General features: G+C 39.4%; 1 protein-coding gene across 1 annotated transcript in view; it reads right to left on the bottom strand.

Annotated features, from left to right (window-relative positions):
* LOC100372957 (uncharacterized) overlaps nucleotides 1–27218 on the bottom strand; it is a 56892-nt gene that overhangs the window by 5577 nt on the left and 24097 nt on the right. Inside the window, exons 3-10 of the mRNA XM_006812430.3 lie at nucleotides 26195–26328; nucleotides 22570–22651; nucleotides 19499–19600; nucleotides 17740–17892; nucleotides 8615–8963; nucleotides 5560–5681; nucleotides 4379–4516; nucleotides 4049–4153 (exon numbers count right to left, since the gene is read on the bottom strand). Of these exons, the coding sequence (XP_006812493.1) occupies nucleotides 4049–4153; nucleotides 4379–4516; nucleotides 5560–5681; nucleotides 8615–8963; nucleotides 17740–17892; nucleotides 19499–19600; nucleotides 22570–22651; nucleotides 26195–26328 (1185 nt within the window). The remainder of the gene's footprint in view (nucleotides 1–4048; nucleotides 4154–4378; nucleotides 4517–5559; nucleotides 5682–8614; nucleotides 8964–17739; nucleotides 17893–19498; nucleotides 19601–22569; nucleotides 22652–26194; nucleotides 26329–27218) is intronic.

The following is a 27218-nucleotide window of genomic DNA, read 5'->3' as shown; positions in this document are numbered from 1 at the left end:
TTTTAATTATTTTATAGTGATCACTATGGTCTAATGTTTAGAATGTCAAAATATGTTCTTTTATTTTAATTTTGAAAGTTTTACTCAGACGATCAATGAAATAAAACAGTGTAGTGACGTGCCTAGTAACCTGCTAAATAACGAGATATCTCCGACGTCAAATTCTATTTTGTCCAGCGACAGTGTACAAACGTGCGCCGCTGACGATCACGGTGACCAGCTACACCAGAACGAACATATTTCGCATCTAACTCAACCCCATGCAACAAAAATTGATACCGTTAAAGTCCTAATATAAACCGCATACGTAATAGTAACCGCACCCCCAATTCCGGCTTCGGGGTTAAAGAGTTCTTAACAAAAATTGAAAACTTGAAAAGTACCTATTACTAACCGCACCCCCAATTCAACAAGGCCGTGACTGACTTCATTGTTTCTAATCCTATTCATTTGTTTCGACAACATGCCTAAAAATATTCACACCTATTTATTGTTCAGCGGTGATAAGATGTCAGACAGGCAATGAAACTGCTTTTGTTCTGGCGGCGACCTCTGTCAATACTCTTTCTGAATACGTGTTTCGTAAGTTTTAGACAATGAGCTTTTATCACCGTAAAAGTGTTAAACTGAGCATTGAAGAATAATTTATCTTTCGAAAACAAATAATTTCTTGATTTAAAAAAAAAAATCATGCAGTTTTCCCATCGGATCAAAGGCAAACAATCGCACTACATTATCGGTAAATCTCTTCCGTGTTGCATTCACCATGAGGTCGCTGAACTGTCATTAACATATTTAAATGAGCTATATAATTTAGACACGTGGGCACCATCCAGCATTTTGATTGGTTAATTAGCGACTTGACCTATCCGGTCAATGATACGTCACGTGAGCATTCAAAAACATGGCAGATATCGTCACGATATCGGCTGTTTACATGTGACTGAAATCATTCGCTTACGGGGAAACTAATTTGAATTTTACTTGCATTTTATAACAATTCAACGAATTTATTTTTCGTGCGTTATTGTAATCACTACTAAATAATAGTCACCAATATCAACACTTCGAAAACAAGTAAGTTATTTACTTGTGACCCGCAGCATGGCCGGATCGAGCTACCGTTATGTGATCATTTGCTACTAAGCAGTGCATTCGTGTTTTTATTTGAAACTTCTGTTAGAATATACTTTTCGTTACCAAGAAAATTAAAAAAATAAATGCATATTACATTAAAAATACTTTTAAAAGTACTTTTTGTATCATGTGGAATTTTTTTTGTGATTGACTGTAATTTTTCAACATTTCGTAATGCCTATTTTAGGATCAAAATAAGGCCTTTCACTCTTCCCCGACGCCTATTCAAGAGATTGTACGGTGTATTGTTTGTTTTGTGCATGTGCTGTGGACAAAAAATGACCACGCCCATTTAGTGATTGCAATATGTACGTAATAGAAACCGCACCCCGAACTTGAGCTTTTGATCCCAATTTTTAAATTGATACATTGTAATATAAACCGCGGTTTATAATAGGACTTTAACGGTAGTATGTGTTCATTATGGTTCATTCCTCCTCGACGAACAAGTACATAAGTGAAAATTTAGTCAAAGACGAGAAAACTGCAGAAGAAATTTGCCTTATTTACACGGATCGGCAATGCAAGCTGCCATGCGACTTCTCCTTCTGACGTCACAAGGGGAATTTCTGTATACAAATAAGAAGCTAATGAGGAGCCTCGTTTTAAAATACACAAAAATAAAGTTGCCGCAGATTGAGTTTAAAACACATTTTTTCACTTAAAAAAATAATTCATGCTTAGAAACATGAAAAAATAATAATATTTATGTATCAATGGATAATTTTAGGCGTGAAAATAGCAGCCATTTCACAGGCACTTTAAGACTGTTCTCAGAGTTCAATTTTGAATGGTCTTTTGTTTTCAAATACTGTAGAATACTTTATTTTCGCTTGGAATTAATTTTCGCTATTTTCGCTGAAGGAATGATTCAGTGAAAACAAGTCATTGTCAATGACACGTCCCCGTTCCGTTCATATTTGAGTGACATATACATTCAAAGCAGATCATGACCAAAATGCACCTGCATATGTACAACACATTGTGCTAAATCTGAACAAAATCCATCCATGCATGACTGAGATCCGGTTCTGGAATTGTGAAAATACGTGATTTTGATGCATTTTCGGCCTTAAAATGGCCATCATTTCGCTATTGTTAAGCAGATCATGAAACAAAGGCACATATCTATTTGTGACATGATGTACCATGTGTGTGTGAAGTTTGAACTTGATCAATCCAGACATGTCTTGGATACGGATCCAGAACTGAATTCTTTAACAAAATGGCCGCCAGTCGGCCATTTCGAACTTGATCCGAAAAAAAAAAAGACGTGCATCAAGGTCCTATTATGTTTAATGTATGTACCAAATTTGAACAAAATCCATCCATGCATAACTGAGATACGGGTCCGGAATGGTGAAAATGTGCGATTTCAATGCATTTTCGGCCTTAAAGCGGCCGCCATTTGGCTATCGTTAATGAGATCATGATACAAATGCACATACATATTTGTGACATGATGTACCTTGTGTGTGTGAAGTTTGAACTCGATCAATCCAAGCATGTCTCGGATACGGATCCAGAACTGAATTCTTTAAAACAAAATGGCCGCCAGTCGGCTATTTCGAACTTGATCCGAAAAAAAAATGACGTGCATCAAGGTCCTATTATGTTTAATGTATGTACCAAGTTTGAATGAAATCCGTCCATGCATAACTGAGATCCGGGTCCGGAATGGTGAAAATGTGCGATTTCAATGCAGTTTCGGCCTTAAAGCGGCCGCCATTTGGCTATCGTTAATGAGATCATGAAACAAATACACATACATATTTGTGACATGATGTACCTTGTGTGTGTGAAGTTTGAACTTGATCAATCCAGACATGTCTCGGATACGGATCCAGAACTGAATTCTTTAAAACAAAATGGCCGCCAGTCGGCTATTTCGAACTTGATCCGAAAAAAAAAATGACGTGCATCAAGGTCCTATTATGTTTAATGTATGTACCAAATTTGAATGAAATCCGTCCATGCATAACTGAGATCCGGGTCCGGAATGGTGAAAATGTGCGATTTCAATGCATTTTCGGCCTTAAAGCGGCCGCCATTTGGCTATCGTTAATGAGATCATGAAACAAATGCACATACATATTTGTGACATGATGTACCTTGTGTGTGTGAAGTTTGAACTCGATCAATCCAAGCATGTCTCAGATACGGATCCAGAACTGAATTCTTTAAAACAAAATGGCCGCCAGTCGGCCATTTCGAACCCGATCCAAAAAAAAAAATGACGTGCATCAAGGTCCTATTATGTTTAATGTATGTACCAAATTTGAACAAAATCCGTCCATGCATAACTGAGATCCGGGTCCGGAATGGTGAAAATGTGCGATTTTGATGCATTTTCGGCCTTAAAATGGCCGCTATTCGGCTATCGTTAATCGGATCATGAAAAAAATGCATGTGCATATGTCCCATATAATGTGTGATGTATGAGTGAAGTTTGAACTCAATCGGTCCATGCATGTTCGAGATACAGGTGATCACGGACGCACGGACGCACGGACGCACGGAAGCACGGACGCACGGACGCACGGACGCACACAGGGCAAAACATAAGTCCCCGTTTTCGGACTGCGTCCGAACGGGGACTAATAAAATCCAGCGAATATACAATTTTTCCTATATTTTTCATACAAATTGTCAAAAATTTGTGAAAATAAATTCCATACAAAACACCCAAAATGCCTTTTCAGCAAAAATTAATTCCAGCTAAAATAAAGTATTCTACAGTATACAAAATTTGGATGACAAAATGTTAATTTCCTTGATTCATCCGTGAACTTATATTTGCTCGTTTAAAAGTTTATATCCCGGTAAACCCAAAAAATTGGATTCATGATATATTGAATCTTTAGTCGTCATACCTCTGCCATTCACACATGCATACTCAGTTTATATTTACCTTAGGTGATTTGACAGTTTCAGTTTTCTTTATCATCAGTTTGGGTTTCTCGTCTATCTGTAGCTTAGTGTCAACATCACTGGGACTCTGCTTGTTCTGGTGTTTCTGTGATTGAAGACATACATTATATGAAATTTTACCAGTTTACAGTGGACCACTAATCAAATTTAGGTTCCTAGAGAAATTCTGTTAAATTGGAAAATTTTTTTTCTGAAAGTCAACTATAATTCTTGGGAGGAATAGAATCTAGCTTGAATTAAAATACTTTTTGGAAAGATCTTTTGACCAAAACAGTATCATTTTCCACATGCATATGTACTGTATATTTACCTGTGGTGATTTCACTGTATCTGTTCTCTTTGTCACAATCCTTGGTTTCTCTTCAACGTGTGGTTTAGTCTCGCCATCACTGGAATTCTCAAAGTCAAAACTCTTGATAAGTTCTTCTTTCTGCTTATTCAGGTATTTCTGTGATTGAAGACATGTATTACAGAGACAGCTGAACTCTTATAAGACTTGTCTGACTGTTATATGACCTATGACCTTAACTACTATTACTGTGTACACCAGCAGAACTGGAAGGATCCAGTTATTTAAAGTGACAATGTGAGAATGAATTTCCCAAACCAAATTTGAAGACACAGTATGGGGGCCCTGACGAATATTGTGCACTGGTGAAATCTTATCCATTACTTCACTCTTTCTAAAAAAATTTTGGAACATGTATTCAAAACATAAGTTGCATATGGCAAAAAGTTAGTTGAAAGCTTTGCATAACTTTGTCAAAAATTAAATCTACAAGTTGAGGTGTTCACAATTTATACTGATTGAAGCAGAAGTATGTACTATTTGATAATCAGTGATTGCTCGGAAGCAGTGTTAGGTAAAATAGAAATACTATGTATAAATTTGTAAGGGCACAATGGTTATACCAGAAACAACGCAAGAGTCTGGTGTAATTTTAATGGAAACGTTTCACATCAACTATTGATTCTGTCAATATTGATTTGTATACATACACAGAATCTCGCGTACAATTCGGTGACTTGATGACACCCTAAGATGCTGAAAACTTGTAGAGCCTGGACACCCTAAGATGCTGAAAACTCGTATTGACTTGACACTCTAAGATGCTGAAGTCTCAGTGAGACTTGACACCCTAAGATGCTGAAAACTCAGTGACTTGATGGCACGCTTAGATTCGGAAAACTCTTATTGACTTGATGACAGTCTAAGATTCTGAAAAACTCAATTGCAATCACAATCCCGAAACTGTGTGTACACACACATTTTTTTTTTATTAACGACAATACAACTTTAAAGTGGGGGAGTCGTCACCTGCGCACGAGTCAGATGGCTATATCGTGTCATTATTTACAAATAAGCATCTACCCATGAGCCTTTGCATTAGCATGTTTTGTTATCGTCGCTTGGGACTCAATTCCCATGCGTGCGCAGGTGATGATCCTCACGCTTTAATACACATTGTATGAAGCTGAAAATAATCCTACCTTGACAGCTGTGTAGTGAGGTTTAGTTTTACAGTGGCTGAATTTAGCATTAGATTCATTATTGTAGAACTTATGACACAGCTTGCAAAAGAACCCAGCAACCGGTACAACATGCTCTTGACCTACAGAGAAACAATGACAAATCAATGTAGGGCAAATTGACATGGAATTTACCTGCACTGTTTATCACGAGGTCCAAACACACCCAGTTCTACAGGTTTAAAATCTTTGCAGAATTTCCCACCAAATGTAGTTTATTTTATTATTACAGGATGGTCATCAGAAGCTGTTGCGAAGAGAGTTTTTCAGTTTGCATTGGTGGGGACACTAAGAAATGGCATGAATAAAAAGAGACTATTACCGGTACACAACCGATTTTAATATTTCTGAACTTTTTTATATTTTTCAAAATTTCTGTAAATTTTCAGTTTTTACTCAACATATTTGGCTACTTTTGTCCCCAACTTGTGAAGGAAAGTGCAGTTTATAAACGAGACTATTTTGTGAATTTGTAATGAAAAGCGAGAACTGGTGATGAAAATGTTAATCACATTGGGGATAATTTTGAAAGAATGTTTATCATAAAATTCAAACTACTGAAATGATGTACAAAATTGAAATGAAATAAAGATGTACACGGGAATACACTGGATAATAAAACTAACTTTATTCTCAAGATTTGAAATAAAGTACAATTAATTATGAACGTATCAATTGTCATGTCTGTCAAACGTCTATTTCAATGTATACTTATGTTCAATATCAATGTATTCACATGTGTAAGGATGTGTACCCCGGTAGGTAAAACTCGGCATCAAATTTTCGTAATGATTTGTCCTGCTGAGGATCATCTATTCCAAATTATAAGCATCCAAAATACTTTTTGTTTCAACGGCATGAGTGAATTCCAAACTTCCACAATTCTACAATTCAAAATAATCTTTGTTTTGCTGGAAAAGTTTTTTGAAAAACATGAAAGATAACTTAGAGAAGTGGGGATATGTCTGTAGTTCTGTTCAGTGTACTGTAAACCACCTAATTTTCAATGTTTTGAATTTTCATGGTTTGATTCAGCACGAAATTTTCAAATCAAAATTTGTTGTTGGACCCCAGAGAAATTTTTATGTCATGATTATCTACGACTCTTCTTTTCTCATGAAATTAAAACGTTTTAAAGTATCTTGCCCTTGCCAATGAAATTCGCAAATGTCTTCTCAACATTTCCCATGATGCAATGTATAGAACATTGCGAGGATCGCAAATGTGATTGTTTTTTAGATACTGAGAACTTTTAGAAAGCTGCTGTATCCAAGCAAATGTTTGTAACAGTGGATCATCAGTGGTGCACTTCTGGAACATCATAATTTACATCAGCAGCAGATGCAACTCCTGATCTCATCCACGCAGCCTGGAAATTATAAGATATCATGCTCATCTGCAAAATGCTGAAACATTTTCGTCGCAGAAAAAAAAGGCTTACTCTATCGAAGTTTCCTAGAGCTTCTTTTTGGCTTATTTATATACACAAAGCGAGTTATGGCAGAATGGGATGTCAAGATGAAGTTCCGAGACAAAAGTGGTATCAGTTTGCGAGACACCAAACAGTCCGGCATCCACATGGCACTAGCAAATACAGGCATCACACACATGGAATACAGAAACGTAGACCAGATTCTCTAAAACTGGAAAGTAGAATCAACACAGAGTAAAAAAAAAAATTGAGTCGCTGCCAAAATGATGCTGTGCGATAACAAAACTGAGGCTTGGATCCGCTACTTTGTGGAGACATTCTTGATGATAGCAGCAGCAGCAGCTTTACGTGATATCCCCAATAGAATCACAAGTAGGGATTCTATAAGGGTTTGAATGGCACATAAATGCAGGTATTAACACAACTGGTGGTCAATTATGTGCAAGCCAGAAACAAAATATAAACTGGTAATGAATACATGTATGAAACCAGGGATTGCCTTCACAAACAGATTTTCATTCCCAAATTGATGCACTTAATTTGTAATTTCCAATGGAGTGTATTATGTTGATACATGGCTAGGACTCTGAGGGTTTGTCTGGCGGATATATTGGTAGTTGTGTCTTTGAGTAAAGGAAATAATTCATGTGTTTCTCTATTCAAGTGGAAATAGGTACACATGTAGGTGACTGTATGTGCGTTTAGCTCTGGTGTGAGCTTAGGATGGTTAACAAATTCATATGGTGACACGTGTAGGAGTACATTGGAAAAAATAGTCCAGAAATATTCCTATACGTACATCTGTGTACTTGTCTTCAGGAAAAAATTTAATGCACTAATGTTTTTTTACATAAAACAGCAGGATGTGAAAGATTACATTGTAGCACGGCAAGTACATGTATAAGTGTTCAATAATAATGTCAATATCAGACCGAAAATGTGAGAGGAAGGGAGGGGTGGGACGACAACAAAGTTAATAAATACAAGAAAGAAAAATGAGGGAAATGAGGGAACACTGAAATGATGTTCAGACAACTCAGGAAGGGAGGGGTGTAACCAATACAAAGCAACATGATGTTTCTCCTTTAACATTAGTGAACTTTCTAGCAGATACAGTCTTACAAGGCTACAAAGGTTTGATGTGTGGGGATACCTCAATCGCTTTAAGAATTTACGCTATAAAACCACGCACACAGCTTATACGTGATGGAATTGTCCCCTACTACCACATGGAACAATAATACCAATACAATTATAACAGACAACATACATAGTGTGGGTTAATAAACAGTGTAAAGCACCAAGAAATAATTTAAATGATAAGTAATTGACCTCAAAAGACATGTGTAAATAGATGAATAGCAAATATTGCTATGAGATGTATATGTTATGCAATTAAGTCTTCTAAAAAGAAGTCTGTTAACCGAGTGATAGTCAGGAAGCTGTAGATCTATTCTATTCTTAAATGGAAAACTGCAAACTTTAGAAATCTGTTGCCATAGTAAGATCAGAGGAAGAAAGCAAGTAGAGACAGAGAGAGAGAGCGAGAGCGAGTTGAGATCAGGAGGAGTTGGGAGCACTTACCAACTGGCATGTCTGGGTTATAGGGGCCAAGCTCAAGATCAAGACCAATTTCAGAAGACAACCCTAGCAACGGCATCGGTGCAGCAGCTGCGGGAGTAGATTTGGGTGGTTTGGTTTTAACTGCCATTAATTTGGGAATTGTCGCAGAGACTCTGGGTTTCTTGTTTGTCTGTCTGGCAGATGCCGACACCCCTGCTGTTGGTTTGTCAGAATTCTCGTCAAAAACAGTCTGGCTCTCTGCAGCATTATCTACTTCCATTTTCTGCATGGCAGACGTATTGGAGGGAAGTTTTGCTAGTGTTTCACCGTCATCATCATCATCATCATCAATGTTGTCGTCATCCTCATCCTGGATAAGGGAAAAATTAAAGTGTTGGGTGAATGGTGTGATGGGCACCAGTTATTATATGTATGAACAGAGAGAAGGTAAGGAGGAAGAATCACTTATAATAAATGCAAAGTTAAAAAATGAGGCCTGCCAGACTTGTATACAACCAGCTAACTACCTCCACAGACTCGTATATACCCACGTGACCACCTCCACAGACTTGTATATACCCAGGTGGCAACCTCCACAGACTTGTTCAAACCCAGGTGACAACTTCCACAGATTTGTATATACCCAGGTGACTACCTCCACAGACTTGTATATACCCAGGTGACAACCTCCACAGACTTGTATATACCCAGGTGACTACCTCAACAGACTTGTATATACCCAGGTGACTACCACAACAGCCTTGTATATACCCAGGTGACTACCACCACAGCCTTGTATATACCCAGGTGACTACCACCACAGACTTGTATATACCCAGGTGACTACCACCACAGACTTGTATATACCCAGGTGACTACCACCACAGACTTGTATATACCTAGGTGACTACCACCACAGACTTGTATATACCCAGGTGACAACCTCCACAGACTTGTATATACCCAGGTGACTACCACCACAGCCTTGTATATACCCAGGTGACTACCACCACAGCCTTGTATATACCCAGGTGACTACCATCACAGACTTGTATATACCCAGGTGACTACCACCACAGACTTGTATATACCCAGGTGACAACCTCCACAGACTTGTTCAAAACCAGGTGACAACCTCTACAGACTTGTATATACCCAGGTGACTACCACCACAGCCTTGTATATACCCAGGTGACTACCACCACAGCCTTGTATATACCCAGGTGACTACCACCACAGACTTGTATATACCCAGGTGACTACCACCACAGACTTGTATATACCCAGGTGACTACCACCACAGCCTAGTATATACCCAGGTGACTACCACCAGACTTGTATATACCCAGGTGACTACCACAACAGACTTGTATATACCCAGGTGACTACCACCAGACTTGTATATACCCAGGTGACTACCACCAGACTTGTATATACCCAGGTGACTACCACCACCAGACTTGTATATACCCAGGTGACTACCACCAGACTTGTATATACCCAGGTGACTACCACCAGACTTGTATATACCCAGGTGACTACCACCACATACTTGTATATACCCAGGTGACTACCACCACAGACTTGTATATACCCAGGTGACTACCACCAGACTTGTATATACCCAGGTGACTACCACCAGACTTGTATATACCCAGGTGACTACCACCAGACTTGTATATACCCAGGTGACTACCACCACAGACTTGTATATACCCAAGGTGATTACATCCACAGACTTGTATATACCCAGGTGACTACCACCACAGACTTGTATATACCCAGATGACTACCACCACAGACTTGTATATACCCAGGTGACAACTTCCACAGACTTGTATATACCCAGGTGACTACCACCACAGACTTGTATATACCCAGGTGACTACCTCCACAGACTTGTATATACCCAGGTGACTACCACCACAGACTTGTATATACCCAGATGACTACCACCACAGACTTGTATATACCCAGGTGACAACTTCCACAGACTTGTATATACCCAGGTGACTACCACCACAGACTTGTATATACCCAGGTGACTACCACCACAGACTTGTATATACCCAGGTGACAACCTCCACAGACTTGTATATACCAAGGTGACTACCTCAACAGACTTGTATATACCCAGGTGACTACCACCACAGCCTTGTATATACCCAGGTGACTACCATCACAGACTTGTATATACCCAGGTGACTACCACCACAGACTTGTATATACCCAGGTGACAACCTCCACAGACTTGTATATACCCAGGTGACAACCTCTACAGACTTGTATATACCCAGGTGACAACCTCTACAGCCTTGTATATACCCAGGTGACTACCACCACAGCCTTGTATATACCCAGGTGACTACCACCACAGCCTTGTATATACCCAGGTGACTACCACCACAGACTTGTATATACCCAGGTGACTACCACCACAGCCTTGTATATACCCAGATGACTACCACCACAGACTTGTATATACCCAGGTGACTACCACCAGACTTGTATATACCCAGGTGACTACCACCACAGACTTGTATATACCCAGATGACTACCACCACAGACTTGTATATACCCAGATGACTACCACCACAGACTTGTATATACCCAGGTGACTACCTCCACAGACTTGTATATACCCAGGTGACTACCACCACAGCCTTGTATATACCCAGGTGACTACCACCACAGACTTGTATATACCCAGGTGACTACCACCACAGCCTTGTATATACCCAGGTGATTACCTCCACAGACTTGTATATACCCAGGTGACTACCTCAACAGACTTGTATATACCCAGGTGACTACCTCCACAGACTTGTATATACCCAGGTGACTACCACCACAGACTTGTATATACCCAGGTGATTACATCCACAGACTTGTATATACCCAGGTGATTACCTCCACAGACTTTTACATACACAGGTGACTACCTCAACAGACTTGTATATACCCAGGTGATTACCTCCACAGACTTGTATATACCCAGGTGGCAACTTCCACAGACTTGTTCAAACCCAGGTGGCAACCTCCACAGACTTGTTCAAACCCAGGTGACAACCTCCACAGACTTGTTCAAACCCAGGTGAAAACCTCCACAGACTTGTTCAAACCCAGGTGAAAACCTCCACAGACTTGTATATACCCAGGTGACAACCTCCACAGACTTGTTCATACGCAGGTGATTACATCCACAGACTTGTATATACCCAGGTGACGACCTCCACAGACTTGTTCAAACCCAGGTGGCAACCTCCACAGACTTGTTCATACCCAGGTGACAACTTCCACAGATTTGTATATACCCAGGTGACTACCTCCACAGACTTGTATATACCCAGGTGACTATCTCCACAGACTTGTATATACCCAGATGACTACCTCCACAGACTTGTATATACCCAGGTGACTACCTCAACAGACTTGTATATACCCAGGTGACTACCACCACAGACTTGTATATACCCAGGTGACTACCACCACAGACTTGTATATACCCAGGTGATTACCTCCACAGACTTGTATATACCCAGGTGACTACCACCACAGACTTGTATATACCCAGGTGACTATCTCCACAGACTTGTATATACCCAGGTGACTACCACCACAGACTTGTATATACCCAGGTGACTACCACCACAGACTTGTATATACCCAGGTGACTACCACCACAGACTTGTATATACCCAGGTGACTACCACCACAGACTTGTATATACCCAGGTGACTACCACCACAGACTTGTATATACCCAGGTGACTACCTCAACAGACTTGTTCATACGCAGGTTATTACCTCCACAGACTTGTATATACCCAGGTGACTACCACCACAGACTTGTATATACCCAGGTGACTACCACCACAGACTTGTATATACCCAGGTGACTACCTCAACAGACTTGTATATACCCAGGTGACTACCACAACAGCCTTGTATATACCCAGGTGACTACCACCACAGCCTTGTATATACCCAGGTGACTACCACCACAGACTTGTATATACCCAGGTGACTACCACCACAGACTTGTATATACCCAGGTGACTACCACCACAGACTTGTATATACCTAGGTGACTACCACCACAGACTTGTATATACCCAGGTGACAACCTCCACAGACTTGTATATACCCAGGTGACTACCACCACAGCCTTGTATATACCCAGGTGACTACCACCACAGCCTTGTATATACCCAGGTGACTACCATCACAGACTTGTATATACCCAGGTGACTACCACCACAGACTTGTATATACCCAGGTGACAACCTCCACAGACTTGTTCAAAACCAGGTGACAACCTCTACAGACTTGTATATACCCAGGTGACTACCTCAACAGCCTTGTATATACCCAGGTGACTACCACCACAGCCTTGTATATACCCAGGTGACTACCACCACAGCCTTGTATATACCCAGGTGACTACCACCACAGACTTGTATATACCCAGGTGACTACCACCACAGCCTAGTATATACCCAGGTGACTACCACCAGACTTGTATATACCCAGGTGACTACCACAACAGACTTGTATATACCCAGGTGACTACCACCAGACTTGTATATACCCAGGTGACTACCACCAGACTTGTATATACCCAGGTGACTACCACCACAGACTTGTATATACCCAGGTGACTACCACCAGACTTGTATATACCCAGGTGACTACCACCAGACTTGTATATACCCAGGTGACTACCACCACATACTTGTATATACCCAGGTGACTACCACCACAGACTTGTATATACCCAGGTGACTACCACCAGACTTGTATATACCCAGGTGACTACCACCAGACTTGTATATACCCAGGTGACTACCACCAGACTTGTATATACCCAGGTGACTACCACCACAGACTTGTATATACCCAAGGTGATTACATCCACAGACTTGTATATACCCAGGTGACTACCACCACAGACTTGTATATACCCAGATGACTACCACCACAGACTTGTATATACCCAGGTGACAACTTCCACAGACTTGTATATACCCAGGTGACTACCACCACAGACTTGTATATACCCAGGTGACTACCTCCACAGACTTGTATATACCCAGGTGACTACCACCACAGACTTGTATATACCCAGATGACTACCACCACAGACTTGTATATACCCAGGTGACAACTTCCACAGACTTGTATATACCCAGGTGACTACCACCACAGACTTGTATATACCCAGGTGACTACCACCACAGACTTGTATATACCCAGGTGACAACCTCCACAGACTTGTATATACCCAGGTGACTACCTCAACAGACTTGTATATACCCAGGTGACTACCACCACAGCCTTGTATATACCCAGGTGACTACCATCACAGACTTGTATATACCCAGGTGACTACCACCACAGACTTGTATATACCCAGGTGACAACCTCCACAGACTTGTATATACCCAGGTGACAACCTCTACAGACTTGTATATACCCAGGTGACAACCTCTACAGCCTTGTATATACCCAGGTGACTACCACCACAGCCTTGTATATACCCAGGTGACTACCACCACAGCCTTGTATATACCCAGGTGACTACCACCACAGACTTGTATATACCCAGGTGACTACCACCACAGCCTTGTATATACCCAGATGACTACCACCACAGACTTGTATATACCCAGGTGACTACCACCAGACTTGTATATACCCAGGTGACTACCACCACAGACTTGTATATACCCAGATGACTACCACCACAGACTTGTATATACCCAGATGACTACCACCACAGACTTGTATATACCCAGGTGACTACCTCCACAGACTTGTATATACCCAGGTGACTACCACCACAGCCTTGTATATACCCAGGTGACTACCACCACAGACTTGTATATACCCAGGTGACTACCACCACAGCCTTGTATATACCCAGGTGATTACCTCCACAGACTTGTATATACCCAGGTGACTACCTCAACAGACTTGTATATACCCAGGTGACTACCTCCACAGACTTGTATATACCCAGGTGACTACCACCACAGACTTGTATATACCCAGGTGATTACATCCACAGACTTGTATATACCCAGGTGATTACCTCCACAGACTTTTACATACACAGGTGACTACCTCAACAGACTTGTATATACCCAGGTGATTACCTCCACAGACTTGTATATACCCAGGTGGCAACTTCCACAGACTTGTTCAAACCCAGGTGGCAACCTCCACAGACTTGTTCAAACCCAGGTGACAACCTCCACAGACTTGTTCAAACCCAGGTGAAAACCTCCACAGACTTGTTCAAACCCAGGTGAAAACCTCCACAGACTTGTATATACCCAGGTGACAACCTCCACAGACTTGTTCATACGCAGGTGATTACATCCACAGACTTGTATATACCCAGGTGACGACCTCCACAGACTTGTTCAAACCCAGGTGGCAACCTCCACAGACTTGTTCATACCCAGGTGACAACTTCCACAGATTTGTATATACCCAGGTGACTACCTCCACAGACTTGTATATACCCAGGTGACTATCTCCACAGACTTGTATATACCCAGATGACTACCTCCACAGACTTGTATATACCCAGGTGACTACCTCAACAGACTTGTATATACCCAGGTGACTACCACCACAGACTTGTATATACCCAGGTGACTACCACCACAGACTTGTATATACCCAGGTGATTACCTCCACAGACTTGTATATACCCAGGTGACTACCACCACAGACTTGTATATACCCAGGTGACTATCTCCACAGACTTGTATATACCCAGGTGACTACCACCACAGACTTGTATATACCCAGGTGACTACCACCACAGACTTGTATATACCCAGGTGACTACCACCACAGACTTGTATATACCCAGGTGACTACCACCACAGACTTGTATATACCCAGGTGACTACCACCACAGACTTGTATATACCCAGGTGACTACCTCAACAGACTTGTTCATACGCAGGTTATTACCTCCACAGACTTGTATATACCCAGGTGACTACCACCACAGACTTGTATATACCCAGGTGACTACCACCACAGACTTGTATATACCCAGGTGACTATCTCCACAGACTTGTATATACCCAGTTGACTACCACCACAGACTTGTATATACCCAGGTGACAACCTCCACAGACTTGTTCATACGCAGGTGATTACATCCACAGACTTGTATATACCCAGGTGACGACCTCCACAGACTTGTTCAAACCCAGGTGGCAACCTCCACAGACTTGTTCAAACCCAGGTGACAACTTCCACAGATTTGTATATACCCAGGTGACAACTTCCACAGATTTGTATATACCCAGGTGACTACCTCCACAGACTTGTATATACCCAGGTGACTACCACCACAGACTTGTATATACCCAGGTGACTACCATCACAGACTTGTATATACCCAGGTGACTACCACCACAGCCTTGTATATACCCAGGTGACTACCACCACAGACTTGTATATACCCAGGTGACTACCACCACAGACATGTATATACCCAGGTGACTACCACCACAGACTTGTATATACCCAGGTGACTATCTCCACAGACTTGTATATACCCAGGTGACTACCACCACAGACTTGTATATACCCAGGTGACTACCACCACAGACTTGTATATACCTAGGTGACTACCACCACAGACTTGTATATACCCAGGTGGCAACCTCCACAGACTTGTTCAAACCCAGGTGACAACTTCCACAGATTCGTTATATATAAAAACACACAATTTACTAATGACAAGGAAAGGACAAAAGGAAACTGAAGAGAACCGATTGAATACGGGCATGTAAAATAATATTGAGAATGAATGCAGCAAGTCAGCCCCTGTTTTGGGTGAATGACATTTGGTAGAAATGTAAAATGCAATTATGGTCTTGAGAGAGATCTTCAAACTGCATCTAAGAATAAGATGGGGATGTAATTTACCTTCACGGACGATGATGTCAGTGACATATTTAAGTATTGACGCAAAACACCCACATGTTGGAGAGCAGAATATATACTGCTATTGTGGAAACTGGATGTTCTACAAGCTGAAGTGAAATGTGTACATACATCAACGAAGAGAGCGCGAGTGTGAATGAAATGACGTAATCTATGTAGGGTATGTGGGACTGTACCACGAGTTTGTGTATATCAATTGTGATGCAGCAATGGAGTTCTGGAGATCTCGGGAACAATAATGTTGAGAAGAAAAGATCTCTGCAAAGATAAACATCTGATAGTTTTGGTTAGTGTTTGTCAGGTGTTGAATGCCTTCTTCAGTAGTAACACCAACAGAAGACTGAGTCTTCATATCTGTGATATGCTGTGAGCCAACTGTAGGATATTTTGGGAGGGAAACTGGCATTTTGTGACTATGGGCAATAGGAAGGAATATAATGCTGTATGTGCAGTCATGGAAAACTAGGGGGTGTCGGGAATGGGGATCAGACGTTTTACCATGTCCTGTAGAAATGAGGAATGGGAGCGATACAACAAAGTGCGCATGTACAGACATACAAGGCAACGGATGGTCATATAAAAAATGGATGGCCATATAAGGCAATGGATGGCCATATAAGGCAATAGATGGCCATATAAGGCAATGGATGACCTTATAAAGCAATGAATGGCCATATAAGGCAATGGACGGCCATATAAGGCAAAGTATGGCCATATAAGGCAATGGATGGCCATATAAGGTAATAATCAGCAGGTATGAAACAAGGTTACTTCCTACAGGCAAGGCCCACTGATCCATCAATGGAAATAACTGCCTTCTATTTCAGCGGTATCAGCTCCAGCGTTTCACATAGGTGCATCTCAAGGATTGGGTCCATACCTATCACGGTATAGTAACATTGTATAGCTTCCGATGCTGGCACTGTTGTTTTAACATTACCATTCTTGGTCCTAATTTCCCACAAGAATGCATCGCTGTTAAAAGCTAAAATGTCTTTAGACCAACATATTTAAATAAATCTGTGAAAATAATCATCTCGAATGGAAAAACGCAAACAAACTGCTTTCTTGAATTCCAATTTTAAATTCTGGTGCGAAGAAACTCAATTGAATTGAATTTCTATGACCAAATTGCTGTTTCTCTTTGAAACAAATGAATAGAACATTACCGTATCTCCATCATCATCTTCAAATATACCCACAGCATCAACAGTGACAAAATCTTCCATGTTTGGAGGCAGGTATCCTTCTTCATCCTCCTTGAATTCTCTTCCTCTTTTCTTGGCTTCTTGTTCAGCTTTCTTCCGTGCCAGCTCATAAACCTACAAACATAACAAAATATTCAGTATTGAGAGAGGTTTTGAGTTTTTACGTTCTTGAGGCTTTTCTAGTCAACCTATGAGAACCAATGAAGTACATGTGCTCTCGTGTTAAGTTTGTTGCTATTGAATGATAGAAATGTTACGCGTCAAAATCGTGAAGCAACATAATGTACATTTTTATGTAAAACAAAATGGCGTATTTGATGACTTAGTCTGACAGAAATATCACAACACAAGAAACCCACTTACGATAGGTCTTACTCAAATTCAAGCACATGCATTCAAAAACTACTCAATTTTAAGGCAAAATTTTTCAAATTTCATAATTTTTTCCCACTAAAATAATAAAAGTACAATATGTGTTTCTATGATTTTTTTAATTTTAGACTAAATGAATAACTATCACATACAGTTCACTTTGGTGTTGAAAGAGCCAATGATAGAAGAGTATTTGAGTCAGGTGACAATTTACAAAATATTGAAAGCCACTGTCATTTTGAGCAGGAATAAAACTGGCTCAGATTCACACTGTGAGGGCGTGGTTCAGTTTACTGGCTTATCCAAGTACACACAGGTCATTTCGGGTTTAGTAGGCCTTGTATTGTTCATACTCAGAGGGACAACATAGAAAAACACACTCACTGGAGGTCTAGACACCTACAGTCTCACTAGACTGACTTTATGTGTGCTTACAAACATATAATAAACACAGCAACAATCAGGATAGTAGCTGAGCAAATAATGCCACACCAAGTAAACTCGCTCATCCAGGCAAGTGTTTGCACATGGTAACACCTGAACAAGTACATAAAAGACATGCCTAACTAGGTTTCATGCCATCAATTATAGCCTATCAGTGTTCGAAGCCCTCAAATCTTATAGTTGCTGTTAGCCAACGTGATGTAAGAGGGCGTACTTCAATCACGTCAGCTGTTAGACATGTGTGTGTAGGTTTGTTTACTGACAAGTACCGGTGACATGTGGATCTGGGAAACTCACCATTAGACACGACTAAACTGAGAATATTGAAGGTAGAAAGCCTGTGTGTTTTAGCTGGCCAACATGCGTTTTCCTGGCAACAATTATATTACATACATGTACTTGTGGTTTAACCGTTTTGTTTTTTTTTTGGGGGGGGGGGATTCACCCAAACACTAACATTATGATCTATGGATTTCTAATTAACGGTATGAGCCCAACTGAAACCTGTGTAAACCTAAAACTTGACTGCACACTGTGTTTGTCCCATTCGAAATGCATATCTGATAGACATAAATATAATCATTAAAATATTACTTATTTTGACAATAGAAACACCTCTGTAATTCACCTACGCGCATACACTAATAATAGAACTAATACAGTATCTAGAAGTATTTAATTGCTTTTCACAAGTAATAATAATTTCAATAATAATTTTTATTTACCTCCGAATTATTTCATACAATACACAAAATTGTACATGCAGTCTAGATAAAATGGAATCTGAAATAGCTTAAAAGCTAGTCGAGTCAGATCCCTGAAAGTAGATCTGGCAAGTGAACTTGAACACTTTGAAAAGTACATCTCGCATTGGTATTGACCGAGTAAGCAAGCATAGTCTCACCTTTTTATGACCTGCAGTATTACAATGTGCCACAAACTTCTTTGGATTTTTAAAACTAACATTGCATACTCTGCAATAGGGTCTGCCTTCTTTTTTAGACACCTGAAAATAAACACATTGTATATACAGTGATGGGTGGTAAATTACAATCATTCTCAAAACTGTTACTGAACTCTGCAGGTTTTTTCCCAGAGCACAATAATTGTACAGTCACCATAGCAATAAACACAACATTACATTACATTTGGATCATTAAAATATGTTTTATTAATAATAATAATAATATATTTTACTCAGTACCATTGGCCATAGGCCATAATGTACACACTTAAATGTAAGGGAACTGATCATTACCACCAAGCCGGTTTCCTGTGAGTCTCCTGCGGCATGCGTTTCTTTACCGTACCGGCCGCTGCTTTACCGTACCGGCCGCTGCTTTACCGTACCGGCCGTTGCTTTACCGTACCGGCCGCTGCTTTACCGTACCCGAAGGTCATTAGCCGTACCGGCAAGGCCGTTACCGTACTGGCAGGAGGCAATTCACACTTCTGACAAGTTAATTTATGCATTGATTTTCCGGTTTACCGGTAAAATGCCGACCTGTTTAAATTTCAGTTTTATGCACAGGATCGCCTGAGAAAGCAAAACTGTAGAATTAATTTGAGTAGAATTTGTTTAGTTTGTAGTTATAGTCAGTTTATAAATCATTTTGTTCATGTTTGCTATGCAGTAGCTTTCGAGGTCAAATACACCACCAGGTCAATTTGTAATTGCGTCTTTTTATTTGTCAGAGATTAAACTTTACCATTATTATTGCATAATATTTACATTCAAGTTGCTACACATGATTTTTTTTGAGACCATGGAGCTCCCAGTACGTCCATGTGAACTGTTGGATATGACTACAGACGGAACTGCGTCTTTATTTTATACGATATTTTTATTTTTTTTAAATTGGGATCAGTGCTCCCAAATCAACTGAGCCGACAAAGTGGGTTACAAAAATAACAGTTCCATGAAAGTGGCTATATTTGTGTATGATGAATCCTGAGTCGGTAGTTTTGGCATGTAACCTAATGGTTTTGGTTATTGTTAAAAATGCACAGTGCAGACGTAATTTTGTTTTCATTTTTTCACTTTATCTGGCGCCAGTGCACGTGTGCTTGGATGTTTTTTTATTCAGTGATTGGGCTAAATATTTGACGACGTTGCCAACGTATTCAACATACGAAAATAGCATGTGTGTGCGTTTGCGTGAATGATAGATGCAGACGAGATTTCTCGTCGCAACGCGTTTTATTAGTTTATTTCCAACGCGAGTGGTCGGCGCCTTTGATTGCGTTTAGTTTGTTCTTTCATTCGCAAAATCTATCGCTGGCACCGTTTATTTTGTTATGTCTCACAACTGAATGTCCAAGCTGACTTTGTATTGGCTGTAATTATATTTTTTTTGTAAAACAAAAAAAAGTCCCGACCTTTCCAGTCTAAATCGTATTCTGCCCCAAACCAAACAGCCCTTTTCAGGGCCAATCACATGTTCCAAAAAGAGATATACCGGCACACTTGCACACTCTGTTTTGTTATAATAAAGTTACATTGGGGATTGTTGGAGGAGGTGTGTAAATATCGGGTAAATATGTTTGGACAATTCCATAAGCAAACTCACAAAATGAGGTCGAAAAGCAATAGAAAAATGTTGACCTAGAGCAAGGTCAAATTCCGTTTTACGCACTTGAATTTTATCTGGACTACGTGCACGCGTTGCGCGTGTTATTGTCAACAAAGTATCAAAACAGATTTTCGAACGCCCAAGCCCGAATTTAAATACATGTGAGCTCGGCCAAGCGAGTCACGCTGACACATTATGCAAGTATCATCGAATTCATGCGACAGGTTGAGACGTTTTATTCAACGTCGTGGGTAAGCTACGATGTAGGACTGTCGTTTTATAGCGTTACAGGCGATCATGAATATGTGAATAACACACATATATTGAAAAAAAAACATGAAATTTCAGAAAGACTTTTTTATTTAATTTATTTATTTGTATTTCGACGGTTGTCCGACTTTCTTTCCACTGTGTGAGCTACTGACAAATATAAACAAATAATTAACCCATCGAGTCCTCTAGTCGACTGGGACGTAACACTCTGTTGTACAAGTCATGTCCTTTTCAAATTATTCACTTTCAATGGGTGGGTAAAAAAAAAATCTTATTGTTTGCAAAATGCCCAATTAATTCATGCATGACTCACGGTTACCGGCAGGGCGCAGATCAGTTACCGGGGCTTTGTTTACCATGCATTCATTAATCGAAGGTGATAAATAGTCGGTATTGGTCTTATCAGTACGGTAATTGTCCGGCCGGTACGGTAACGCAACGGTCGGTACGGTAAAGCAACGACCGGTACGGTAAAGCAACGACCGGTACGGTAAACCGAGTCAAACTCACAGGAAACCGGCTGGGTGGTAATGATCAGTTCCCTAACACAAATAAATCGTTTGACAAGAATAACCACTGCTACTACTTGTCTGAATATTACAAACTTATAGTTCACCTATGAATACCAAATTATATTTATATTTCAGTTAAATTTCCTTCCAGCAAACTATGACGTAAAGAATAAAATATGTATTTTGCAAGATTTTGTATTGTATGTGTATTTTCAGATTGCAGTAGCAAAATAAATTTCCATTCAAGCGCTGGGCAATAGTAAAACTTGTGTATAAAATGAGTTCTAATTTCCTAAAATTAGATTACGTTTTATTATTACCATAGGAACACCTATGACATTTACATGCACGTAAATGCATTTTTTTACCCCACAGTAACTAAACATAGAACTGTAAAAGACTATTTGAGCATTTTGTATGAAATTTATTTTTACTGATTTTTGGCAAGTTGAATGTGAAATATAGGAAAAAAGCTATATTCACTGGATTTTATTTTCACTGAATCATTCCTTCAGCGAACATTAATTCCAAGCGAAAATAAAGAATTTCACAGAAGGTCAGGTCATGAGAAATACAATATACAGGAAAAGGGTTAACTGAACTGTGATGCCTCGTACCTTATGTTCAAATGTTTTTCTGTGTTCTATGACAGAGCCTTTGAAAGAGTCTTTGCATTCTTCACAGAAATGTTTCTTGTCACTGAAATCAACAAACGATGTTCAGATTAGAGCATTTACATTGCAAATAATGAACAAGCCATGCATGGCACAGTCCCCGTTAGTTATCAAATTTAAGATATATAGTTTTGTTTATAGTAATATAGCTGGAATATAACCATGTCACGAATATGATTTTTTAACATTAAAATTATTGACATTTGTATCTGATCGTCAAAAAAGTACGTGTTCATATTGAGAGATATTGCTCTGGAACAGCATTCAAAATCAGCCATTTTGAATACATGTTTATATATGATATGATGTATAATGAATATTTAAAATTTGAATATAATCAGTCAAAACAAGTCGGAGATATGGGTCTAGAAGCCCATTCATTAAAACAAAATGGCCACCAGACAGCCATTTTGAATCCAATCTGAAAAATAAATGATGTGCACCAGGAACCTGTAATGATTAAAATATGTACCAAGTATGAATGAAATCCATCCATAAATGCTTTATATTTGATGATTTTTTAGCACAAAAATGGCCACCATTTGGCCATTTTGAATAGGATCGTCAAACCAATATATCTGTCTATCTATGACATGATGTATTTAAAATTCGAACATAATCAGTGAAAGCAAGTCAGAGATATGGCACGAGAACCACATTCATTAAAACAAAATGGCCACCAGTCGGCCATTTTTAATCTTATCTGAAAAACAAAATGATTTGCATCAAGGTCCCATAATGTCTAATGTATATACCAAGTTTGAACAAAATCCATCTTAAACAGCCGAAAAATGCTTGATTTTGTTGATTTTTAGCACAAACATGGCCGCCATTCGGCCATCTTGAATCAGATCAAGAAACAAATTGACGTGCATATGTATAATATCATGTATGATGTATGTGTGAAGTTTGATTGTGATTGGTCCAGGCATTTCTAAGATACAGGTCTGGACGCATGCACAGACGCACGCACGGAGGTCAAAACATAAGTCCCCGTTTTCGGACTGCGTCCGAACGGGGACTAAAAAATTTTTATAAAAGTTTTGACAGGGGCATGTCACTGTAAGCCTATACATGCAATCCCAAAGCAAGTTTAACCTTTATCTGGTCAACTCAGGGCTTTCATTAAGTTTAAGAGTAGAAGGTAAATGTAATATAGTAGGAGGACACAAAAGGAAATTTTTTTTTGTCCGCATTGCACTACGGACAGGGAGGGAGGGTTCTTTTTAGCAAAAATGTCAATATTAGTGATGGTTAGATCAATTTTTAAGCTATGAATACATGGCTTTTGCTTCTCCAAACTGATCTGTTCATTCATAATGGACCCTTTTCAGAGAATATTAATGTGACAGTGAATATTAATACTGATAATATTATATTAAAATACACACATACCAGTTCGCTATCACACAATGTAAGCAGAAAACATTAATTACAATTAACATAATCATTTTAATATAAGTTATTTCAACCATACATGTATGTAAAATCAGATTAACCGGTATTTCCACGACCTTGTGCTCATTTGAAATAAGCATCACAGTCAGAGTCCGAGTCAAGTTCATAATCTGTCCCATAGGCATCATCTTCAGACAGACTGAGATCCAACTCCTTCAAAGCTCTCTGAGTTTCACATCTAATTTCATTAAGTACATCTACATCTACATGTACAGGATTCAGATTGTTAACTTCATGCTGACTTGGACTACTAGCTGCAACATGAATACAAAGATTGTAAATATGCTAACCAATTGATGATCCAATTTCAATCAAGCAATTATTTAATTAAACTTTAGATTAGAATAATACTTATAATACTTGGTGTGGATGACACTAACAATAACTTTCTATTTATTGTAGAGTAATTATAAATGTATAAATATTATACCACACATGGTAATGCAGCACTGGAAACATTACAATATAGAATATAATGATAAATTTATTTGACATAAATTATAAATATCAGACCCCCCCACCCCAAATAATAAGTACTAATACTTTACCAACACCAATACACCCAACACAATTTAGTTACAACTTACCCACTTCAAATATTCAATCTCTCAACTTTGATTACATCTAGAAATTAAATTATTAGCGGTAATGTAAATCAAAATTGTTATTATTTATATGGCGCCGCTAACAGTGTGACATTGGCGACAAAATATAAATTAAAAGTAGACTTATCACATTCAAAAAAAAATAAAAATAAAAGTTGACGTGAACACAATCCATCCCAAACCCTCTCATGTAGCAGCACTAGCTATCAGAGTGTAAGTTGTTACGGCCGATGGACGCCGGTCACAGCAATTACGTAGCTACGTAAAACACCGGCGTACTAATTAGTAATTGACTTCAAAACAATAAAAATACAAGTGGCTTCCTATTATTTTCTGACAAATGTGATCGAACTCTGACTGTAATAATGTAATTACTTACCCTTGATCAGCTTAAATCCCGAATCCAAAAGGGACTTCTGATTTCCGGGACGTGACAAAGCAAACTTTTTTCTTTTGTCCGCCATTTTGATTTACCGTGGTAGTGCTTTGTAAATAGTACGCGAGTTTTGAATGGCCGATATTACGAGGCTGACCGGGAAAGAACCAATAGGACTGCTCGTTTCGAACAATGCTCGTTATGGCTTGCACAAAAGGTCGCCAAAGGTCAAACTGCGTAAATTTAATGATCACATTGCGTACGTAATTTGTTGTATCTGGGGAAGCCTCAGAACGCATGTTTTAGTTCTATGGGACATGATTTTATGGTTTCATCTTCAAAGGAAAAATAAACATTTTGTTTTTATTTTAATAAAAAAGTAGCCGGCAAACCCGCAGCAAGTAGGCGGACACTTTGGCCGGTTGCCGGCTGTTAATGAAAGCCCTGCAACTCAGTCGGAAATTACATGGGGCTGACCGAATAAGGGTGATAGCTTATCCAGGATTTGGTTCTTTGATGGCAGAAATGGTTGATTTTTATAAATTTTTTACATGAAAATGGCTGTCAGTGGGCCATCTTGAATTGAATTGAATCGTGAAACAAATGGATGCATATAGATGTACTTATCCCAAGACGTATTTATACGCTTTGAGAGCATGGCAGTTTTTAAAGACAAATTGATTTCATCAGACAAGCAAGAGCCATGACAAAACACCACTATCTTCGGGACGGAGAATGTTCTATGTTGCTCGAAAACGCACTACAAAGTATTTTTATGGGATATGCGCAAAGCTGCTGTGAAATGCCAGTCAGGGAGCTGGTAAAATAAGCTGAAGTCAAGGAAACAGCACAAACTCAACTTTGAGGAAATCCTGAGTAACCAAATTTAAATGTAGGAGTAATCTTGTTTAATACACAACTAGCCCAAAGTACAGATCCAAGTGAGATTTTGTTTTCATCGGTAATGAAATGGTGAAAATGTCTGAATGTCCAGACATCCGAGAATACTAACAACATATAATATTATGAATATATATGTAAATTAGGTCATGTGATATTATATATGTAAATTAGGACATGTGTATTCAAATTAGGTCATAATATATGTAAATAGGTCATGTGAACTTACTCTCCAAGTATATTCTTTATATGCTGCTCTGCATGCAACCGTGCAGTGGCTTGTTGAGTTTGAAACTCGGAAAGTTGTTTGATGTTTTCCATTTTACGTTTGTGTCGTTGTCCTCTCATATGGTTTTCATAGGTCTAGAAGAAACAGGAAAAAGTGTTACATGACGACAGGACAGAGATTATTCAGAGGTGACGACAGAACAATAGACTGGGAATAGTACTGATGGCTGTCAACTTTAAACATTCCCATAAAGTTGTATATCTGAGACATATTTATTAGTCAGATAAATGGACAGAGTTGTACATTTACAGATGAATTTGAACATTCTCGCATTCTTGACTACTGTACGAGAAAATCTTTAGTGATACTCAAAAATGATCATTGTGATCACACTAGAAGCCAGAAATTTGTTTTTTTTAACTTTGCTACATGTTATAGTGATTGTCAATGTTTTAATGCCTATAACATTTCACAACAAATTTCGCTTTCATATAATCTTCTGTGTTGTCAAAATACTTGACAATGGATACACATCGTAACACACGTGTACTGTAAACCACTTAAAGGGCGGCAGCCATCTCGCCGTGTCCTATATACAACGCGTGTAAAATACATTGTTTATATACAGTAAAACCTGTCAAAACCGACCCCTGGATAAACCGACCTACTGTCAGAACCGACCGATTTATGTAGTCCCGAAATTTTTCCATAGACACCTATGTTAAAACAACCTGTGAAATCCGACCACTGTCTACTCCGAACTCCGACCGCATTGATCGGTCCCAGGTCCAATAGTCACACTGAATACATCGGCCATCCGACCAGTTGCACCACATCCGCTATCTAGTAATCCGGTGTGCCCGATCTAAAAAGTGTGCATTGTGTTCAATTTACCGTGAACGTCACAGAAACGATAACAAATCTCACACTACAAGTAACATCCCGTGTAAAACAATAGCAACTGATTAAGATTTTCACACCACATGACCTCGCATCGTGCAATGTCTGGGCAGTGCAATGACCC

The sequence above is a fragment of the Saccoglossus kowalevskii genome, chromosome 12 (assembly GCF_978046115.1).
Source record: "Saccoglossus kowalevskii chromosome 12, keSacKowa6.1, whole genome shotgun sequence".
NCBI classification, from domain to species: domain Eukaryota; kingdom Metazoa; phylum Hemichordata; class Enteropneusta; family Harrimaniidae; genus Saccoglossus; species Saccoglossus kowalevskii.
The sequence above is the reverse complement of the archived record's forward strand: the minus strand, read 5'-3'. Positions and strand labels throughout refer to the sequence as shown.